Raw genomic sequence first — 8,929 nt, 5'->3', positions numbered from 1 at the left:
CTTACCTGCTGCCACTACAGGGATACTGGGGACCCTCACACCCACAATTCCCTCTTCACATAGTTCAGGTCAGCCAACCATGACAGACACATCTCTCCCCTCCTCATCCATGGGTAGCACCACAGACTCACTCATGACAGACACAGCTGTGACTTCCCCAATCACATCCTNNGCCACTGTCACAGGCCCNCTCACATATGCCANNTCTTCAAGCTCTTCTCACATCACNTCCAGTATGGTGACCTCACACAGGAGTACAGCTCAGTCCTCTACGTCAGTTTCAAGTTCACAACCAGACTCNACTGTCAGCAGGTCCAGCTCCCCGGTGTCTGTGGAGGTGACCTCACCCCCAGTTATACANGCCACATCTGCAGCTACATCTCAGGTCACCTTCCCTAACTCTGTTACTAGCTCTGTTGNCCATTCCCCTTCCCATGTCACNTCTCCTACCTCNATCTTAGCCACAGGGATGCCAGACACCTCTGTCACACCCTCCTGGCCATCCCTGCTCACTTCAGAAACAAGCAATACTGTCACCACACANCCAGTCACCAAGTCCACCATGCCTCCCTCTCTCAGCATGTCCACCCTCATCTCAAAAATCAGCCACCCAACTGTCACCTTGTCCACAACTTCCATCTCTTTACCTGCTGCCACTACAGAGACACTGGGGACCCTCACACCTACAATTCCCTTTTCATCAAGCTCAGGTCAGNCTGCAACGATAAATACATCTCTCTCCTCCTCATCTATGGGCATATTCACAGAGTCACTCATGACAGACACAGATGTGACTTCCCCAATCACGTCCTCGGTAACTGTCACAGGCCCTCTCACATATGCCAAATCCACCAGTCTGTCCCACGTAACCTCTAATATTTTGACTTCAGGCACAAGTATAGCTCCATCCTCTACATATGTCTCAGGCTCACAACCAGACTCCACTGTCAGCGTGTCCAGCTCCCCGATGTCTGCTGAGGTGACCTCACTCCCACTTACACACAGCACATCTGCAGCTACATCTCAGGTCACCTTCCCCAGCTCTGTTATCACCTCTGTTGTCAATTCCTCTTCCCATGTCACCTCTCCTACCTCCATTGTAGACACAAGGACCCCAGACACCTCTCTCACACCCACCTGGCCCTCCATGCTCACTGCAGGAACAAGCAATACTGTCACCACAGAGCCAGTCACCAAGGCCACCATGCCTCAGTCTCTCAGCATGTCCAGCCTCACCTCCTTAAAGAGCCACTCCACTTTCCCCTTGTCTACAACTGCCATCTCCTTACCTCATGTCAGTTCAGGGACCATGGGGACCCTGCAGACACCCATACCCACCGTCACANCTTCACTTAGCTCAGACCTGCCTACCATGACAGACACAGCTCTGCCCTCCTCATCCATAGGCATTACNGAGCCTTTGGCCACAGAGTCACACACTGAAACCCACACAGTTCCTAGCCTGTCACCAACTGATTTCATCTCATCTAACCCCACCAGCAGGCACACCAACACTCCCCTTGTTTACACACCCCACACCACCAGCAGTGAGACAGCTGCTTCTGTCAGTACTGGAAGCTCTCCACCTCCCCTTGCCTCCAGCTACCCTGCTGCCTCTTCCTTCTCCTCATCTACTTCGGCCAGGACAGCTGAGACTACACAGAGGGACATTGTCCCCTCAGCTCCAACCTTCACACATACACTGCACTCCACAGCTGAGTCCACCCTGACACCCACAACCCTCACCACACGCACAGCCCCCACATCCACCCAGCCTCTTTCTCCTACCTCAGCTGTGACTGGAACAGACCAACCCTCTTTCCCCAGCCTAGCCACTGTNACCAGCTCTGTTACCCATTCCCCATCCCATGTCACCTCTCCTACCACTATCTTAGCCACAAGGACCCCAGACACCTCAGTCACACCCACTTTGCCCTCCCAGTTCACTTTAGAAACAAGCAATGCTGTCACCACACAGCTGGTCACCAAGGCCACCCTGCCTCCTTCTCTCAGCTCACCCACCCTCACCTCCTTAAATAGCCACCCCACTGTTACCTTTTCCACAACTGCCATCTCCTTACCTGTTACCACAACAGGGACATTGGGAACCCTCACAGCCACAATTCCCTCTTCCAATAGCTCAAGTCAGCCAACCATGACAGATACATCTCTCCCCTCCTCATCCATGGGTAGCACCACAGACTCACTCATGACAGACACAGCTGTGACTTCCCCAATCACGTCCTCGGTAACTGTCACAGGCCCTCTCACGTATGGCAGATCCACCAGTCCCTCCCACATGACCTCCAATATTCTGACTTCAGGCACAAGTATGACTCAGTCCTCTATGTCTGCCTCAAGTTCACAACCAGACTCCAGTGTCAGTGTGTCCAGCTCCCCGATGTCTGCCGTGGTGACCTCACTCGCAGTTACACACGCCACATCTGCAGCTACGTCTCAGGTCACCTTCCCTAGTTCTACCTCTATGCCAGACAGCACTTCAGTCCTTGTCAATGACACAGCTACCCTCACAAACTTCCTGACCCAAACCCAACCATCTCCACTCATCTCAGACACCACTCCGACTCTCCCTCCAGACTTATATGCCACAGTCACCTTGACTCCCTCTACAAGCTTTTCTCCCTCTTCCAATTCAAACACCCAATCCCCTGACAGCACGACCACAGCCATCACCTCCTCACTTCCTATAACCTCTGGTCACCTGGAGACACTAACCTCTCTAACGTCATCTCTGCCTAGTGAAGGAATCCCTACCATTTTCAATACGGGTACGTCTGCCATGACATCTACCACCTCAACCCATTCACATTCTAGTCTGTTACAAACCCATCCCAGTCTCATCCCACCATCCTCCATCACCCAGAACACAGGGATTTCCAGTCTCAGCACCGCCCACTCCATTACCCCCATTATGACAACTACTGTCATAGTGACTGGGGATACCCCAAGGGGTTCTCTTGGGACAGGTATGTCAGTTTCATCTGAAATTCCACCATCAAAGTCAACTTCTATTGCCTCTGTTCCCACTAGTGCTTCCCCTACAAGTCCAGATCACCCCCTCTCTTCCTTTCATACTCAGAGTTCATCACCAAACTCCAGTCCTAGCTTGTCAGCGTCTCATGTCCCCAGTACAAGCACCGTTCCATCTACTCTTAGTACTCTCGCGTCCACCCCGACTTCACTAACTACACTTACTTCATCAGGTGAACCCAGAACAGGTTCCCTCCCCTGGGAAAGTTCTTCTACAAATGCAGTGGTGACTTCTTTCGCTACCCTGATCTCTTCAACACCCACAGTAATAATGTCTGCTTCCCCATCTCTCCCTGCTACGAGACCAGTGCTAAGGACGACTAGTAAACCTCCTTCTCCCTTCTCCCTGAGCTCCAGTACAGAAGCTACAGTGTCCTCTGTAGTGACATCCTTTCCTCCTTCTTCAACCACCAGAACGTCCCCCACCACCTCACCGCTGACCACAGCTCATACCGTATCAACTCCCTTCTCTTATATCTCCCTTCCTTCTACTACACCTTGTCCAGAAACCATCACTGTCACCATAGTCCCCAGCTCTCCCCTGACTCCATGTGTTGACATCAATCCCAGTACTGGAGCGACATCTGCTCCCATCACCCCATTCTCTGTCATTCCCTCTACCACCAACATGGTTACCTTGTCCATGACACCAGAAACCCAGCCCTCAGACACCATCACTGAGGCTCCTAGCTCAACAGACACTAGGACACCAGTCACAGACACAGTCTTCAGGAGCTCCCCAATGTCCACCAGGGATGATCGGTTGAGTGCCACCTCTATCACCACCCCAAATATGCCTGGCTCTATCAGTGTCCCCTCAAGCCTGAAACCAAGCAAAAGTTTTGAAACTACCACAACTTCAAGCAAGGTGACACAGCCTATTCTGCCGGTCACAAAGACACCAGAGACGTCGGTGGCCACCATGAAGTCTCCTACCACCCTTACATCACCACGATCAAGATCAACTTCAGCCTCTACTCTGATGACCACTCCAGCGAGCTTGACCACAACCCCAGGTTGGACCTCTTGTCTTCTGTTTAGTTTCTTTCCCCATACCTTCCTTCTTTACCCAAGTTCTGTGTCACCAAGGTCAGGTCCTCGTTAGATTTCTCATTTTATCTGCGCTTCCCAGGTGTTTGCGACAATGGTGGCACCTGGGAGCAGGGCCAGTGCATTTGCCCTCCTGGTTTCTCTGGAGACCACTGTCAAGATCTGGATAACAGATGCCAGAATGGGGGTTCATGGGACGGCATCAGGTGTGTCTGCCCCAGCACCTTCTATGGGTCCTTCTGTGAGTTTCCAGTGGAGCAGTTAGACATAGGTGAGTAGCCAGAGCCACAGGCTCTGGCCTTCCTCCTTACAGAACCCCGTGTGCTCTGCTGTCTCCTCATCCGCTGCTGACTTCTCTCCCATGCACTCTGCTATCCCACACCCCCTCCTCACCCTTAACCTCCATCTGCTCCCAATGCCTCTGTGAGCTCTTCTCCGAACCTTACTAACTCTCAATGGCTGCTGTATTGACTGACCTCAGAGGTAGTAGCTGTAATACAATTCTGTGGATTATAAGTCTCTATTGGTTGCTGTGCTCAAATCCCTGACAACAGTATTGGTTTTTTGTTGTATATTTTTTTTTAAATAGATTTTTGTTTTGTAGCCCTGACTAACCTGGAACTCACTCTGTAGATCAGGTTGGCCTAGAACTCACAGAGATCTCCCTGCCTCTGTCTCTTCAGAGCTGAGATTACAGGCATGTGCCATCATGAATGGAGATATACACAACTTAAGGGAGAAAGGGTTGGTTGTGTCTCACAGTCTGAGGGTGCACAGTCCATCATGGTGGGGAAGGCATTGCAGTGGGAGTCTGGCACATCTGGTCCCATGGCACCCTTAAGCAGGAAGGAGAGAGAGAGAGAGAGAGAGAGAGAGAGAGAGAGAGAGAGAGAGAGAGATGAATGCTGGTGCTCAGCTCACTTCTTTTTTCTCAGTCCAGGCACCCAGACCTTAAATAGTGCCACCATATTTGAAATGTGTCTTCCTACCTCAATTATTCAACCTAGAAGCTCCCTCACAAATGTGCCCAGAGGGTTGTCTCCTAGGTGACCTAGAGTCTGCCAATGTGGCAGTGGCAATTAACCACGACAAAGTCAAACATGGGCAGTGCATGCTGGTACACACTTTGAACCCCAGCACTCCGGAGGCAGAGACAGGTGGATCTCTGTGAATCTGAAACATGTGTTTCAGGTCTGTAGAGCAAGTTCTAGGCTACACAGTGAGATCCTAACTTTAAAACAAAACCAAACCCCCAAAATTGTAAACAAAACAAATTAGTAAAGATTTGTTTTTATTATTTTTATATTATGTGTATGTTTGTGAACATGAATGCAGAGGTGACAGAGGCCAGAGATATTAGAGTCCCCTGACCTGGAGTTACAGGCAGTTGTGAGCTGCTTGATATGAGAGCTAGGAATTGAACTTGGGTTCTGTGGAAGAGAAACATACACCCTTAACCACTGAGCTCTTAAAGTAGTTTGAACTATTACTCTTAACGTATCTGCATCCTGACAGATTATTTGTGTCATGCTTCCATAGCAACTGACATATTCATATGGTCTTTCTGGTGATTAAGGGCCAGTTGCTGTGAACTTGGCCTTCTTTCTTTCACCTCTGATAAAAATACACCAGAATTAATTGATTTACTCTTTCTACTGGTAACAGCCCAGAAACTCCCCAGGCATTAAAAGCAAGAGCTCTGCTACATAGCACTGCCCCTAGCCCCTCCCTGGGGGATTCTAGGCAGGGGCTCTACCACTGAGCCACGCCCCCAGCCCCTCATTGGGGGATTCTAGGCAGGGGCTCTACCACTGAGCCACGCCCCCAGCCCCTCACTGGGGGATTCTAGGCAGGGGCTCTACCACTGAGCCACGCCCCCAGCTATCATTCCAGATTTCTTTTCCTTTCCTGGTATGCCTTCAGATGTGATAGAGAAAGAGAAGAGAATCCTGTGGGTGAGAGAGCTAGGGTGGTGATGGCAGACAAGGGCAGATGAGGAAGTAGTCAGAGTTCGGTCTTCCATGAAACAGACACAGTGGAGACTGAAGTGGGCATGGAGGTATCTGTGGAGCAGGAATTCTCTCCAGACCTTGAAGACAACACTTCCAAGGCTTACAAAGACTTCAGCAGTGCCTTCCAGCGTCAGGTGAGCAGAGACGAGTGAACTTAGCAATCCTCTCCTGGACCTGGGCGTGGGTCTGTAGGTCCCCTCAGGTCTATAGCTTCAGACATCATCCCAAACCACCATTGGCCTTTCAGATGCAGAAGATTTACCAGGCTGTTCAAGGCTTCCAAGGTGTGGAAATCCTGTCCTTGAGGTAAGAGACCCTTCAGGGACTGTGGAGACACTGTGGGGTAGAGGGAATGGGTGGGTAGGAGCCTGAGAACCCATCCCTTCCTTCCTTGAGGGGAGACTTTCACAGTAATTTTAGGGCTTCTTTCTTTGCAGGGGGGATAGCAGTCCTTAAAGAACAGCTGTATAGGGGTTCCCGAGATGGGGCTGCTGTCTTAGTCTTTCTTTGACTGATACCAGTTTTGTTTGACAGAGGAAGGGGGAAGGAGAGGGAGGGGAGAGACAGAGATAGGTAGGTGTCTGTGTGTGTGTGTGTGTGTGTATGTGTGTATGTGTGTATAAACATACAGATATATGTATGGAGAGAGAGGTAGGGATTATATATATGTGTGTCTGTGTGTAGATAGGGATATGTATATGTGTGTATATATGTGTGTGTGTTTGTGTGTGTGCATGTGTGTGTGTCTCTGTGTGTATGTGTGTGTATACACACACACACACACACACATATATATATATATATATATATATATATATATATATATATGAAGAAAAAGATAGGGATATGTGTATGTGTATACACACACATATATATGTAGGGATTATATATATTTATGGAGAGATAGGGATATATATGCATATACACACATATATGGAGATATATACTATATTTATTTTATTTTATGTATGTGAATGCTTGCTGGCATTTTTGTCTCTGTACCACATACATGCAAGAAGTCACAAAGGGTGTCAGATCCCCTAGGACTGGAGCTACAGATGGTTGTGAACCACCCTGTGGGGGCTGGGAACAGAACTCAGGTTCTCTGGATAAGCCAGTGCCATTATCCCCTGAGCCATCTCTCCAGCCGCTAGTTTGGTGACTTCTTGACACAACATACTCCTTACTCTTTCCCTGCTTCCCAGGCTGAGCAACCTCTTCCAGGAGGATGTGGGTGGTACCAGAGAAAACGCTTAGCCAGGAAAGGGTTTGTTCTGAAGGTGTGAAGAGCCCAAGCTCAGAGTCCCAGAAACCATGCCAGAAGCTGGGCTTGGGGCTGTTTCTGTGCAGCAGTGAAAACATGAGTTCAAATTCCAGCACTCATGAAAAAACTGGGGCATGGGCATGCGTGCCTATAACAACAGGGAAGTAGGAGGCAGGAGCAAGAGGATTGCTGGGAACCTGCTGACTGCTGTCCTAGCTCGGTGTGACACCAGATGTCATCCTTTGGCCTCTGAGCAGCAGCAAGCACCCCAACACATGCATATACACTACAGACCCACAGGCAGACGATGATGATGATGATGGTGGTGGTGGTGGTGATGTTGATGCTGATGGTGTTGATGATGACACACATATCCCTAGAAGCTCACAGGCCCTATATAGACTATATGATGCTATTCTAGGTAAAACAAAAAACAAAAAACAAAAAACAAAACAAACAAGCAAATAGTGGAAGGCACCTGAGGACCAATGCTCGAGGTTGTCCCTGACACACACAGTATCCTTGCATACCAATGCACAGACATAAATGTAGAGCATATACACCCATACATGTGCAGTGTGCACACATGCACACACACACACACACACACACAGGTGTACACTCACACGCACGCATACACACACACGGAACGTGACATTTTACATCACTGCCTGGGTTCCCCCTGTATTCCTGGACTCCTGCGACTGGTTCTAAAGGTGTCCCAGAGACCCCCTGTGGCCTCTGATGTCCTTGGCCCCTCAGGAAGGGCAGCATTGTGGTAGACTACCAGGTCCTGCTGAGGCTGTCCTTCAGCCCCCAGCTGAAGAGTGACTTTGAGAAGGTGAAGACAGTGCTGAAGGAGGAGCTTCAGAGTGCCAGTCAAGATGGAGACAGCTGTCAGGACAACCAGGGTGAGCTTAAGGCTGGGGGGAGGGGACAGGGTCACTGCTGCCTCTCTGGCCTATGCCAGCTCAGTCAGGGAACCTTTGGGAGCTCAGGCGCCAGCCCTGAGGTTCTTGTGACAGGCTGAGAGAATGGTCCAGTCCATGCTCAGCTGGGGCTTGGGAGGGTCCCACGAGGATGCTTGCTCCATGGCACTCTTTCCTTGTGCTACCTCCCCATTCCTATGCATTGTCCTTCTTCCAACAGCGCTGTGTTTTAAGTCTGACTCCATCAAGGTGAACAATCGCACTGAGAAAGATCTGACTCCAGAAGGTGAGAGTAGGGCAAACGGCTGAGTGACCTTGGGTGGCTATGAGACCTCCCAACTCTTGTTCCCAGGGAAGAATGGGGGTGGGGGTGGGGGTGGGGGAGGAGACCTTTGGAGAAGCCACTGTTGTGGGTGAATTGTACCTTCCTGCCCCACCCCAACCCCCGTCTTATTTTTCATTTTCATTTTGTTTTGTTTTGTGTGAGTGCATGAGTGTGTGTGTGTGTGTGTGATGTTAAGAAGACAACTTGTGCCCTTTCACTTTGTTGGTTCAGGGTGAGAGAGAGAGAGAGAGAGAGAGAGAGAGAGAGAGAGAGAGAGAGAGAGAGAGAGAGAGAGAGA

The 8,929-nt window shown here is 50.0% G+C and overlaps 1 protein-coding gene across 1 annotated transcript in view; it reads left to right on the top strand.

Annotated features, from left to right (window-relative positions):
- Positions 1 to 8,929, top strand: part of Muc3a (mucin 3A, cell surface associated) — a 21,874-nt gene that overhangs the window by 9,920 nt on the left and 3,025 nt on the right. The window contains exons 3-8 of the mRNA XM_029477875.1: positions 3,805 to 4,067; positions 4,184 to 4,372; positions 6,132 to 6,247; positions 6,361 to 6,419; positions 8,140 to 8,288; positions 8,527 to 8,592. Of these exons, the coding sequence (XP_029333735.1) occupies positions 3,805 to 4,067; positions 4,184 to 4,372; positions 6,132 to 6,247; positions 6,361 to 6,419; positions 8,140 to 8,288; positions 8,527 to 8,592 (842 nt within the window). The remainder of the gene's footprint in view (positions 1 to 3,804; positions 4,068 to 4,183; positions 4,373 to 6,131; positions 6,248 to 6,360; positions 6,420 to 8,139; positions 8,289 to 8,526; positions 8,593 to 8,929) is intronic.

This window comes from Mus caroli, chromosome 5 (genome assembly GCF_900094665.2).
Source record: "Mus caroli chromosome 5, CAROLI_EIJ_v1.1, whole genome shotgun sequence".
Classification (NCBI taxonomy): domain Eukaryota; kingdom Metazoa; phylum Chordata; class Mammalia; order Rodentia; family Muridae; genus Mus; species Mus caroli.
Note: the sequence above shows the minus strand (reverse complement) of the source record. Positions and strands in the feature narration are given on the sequence as shown.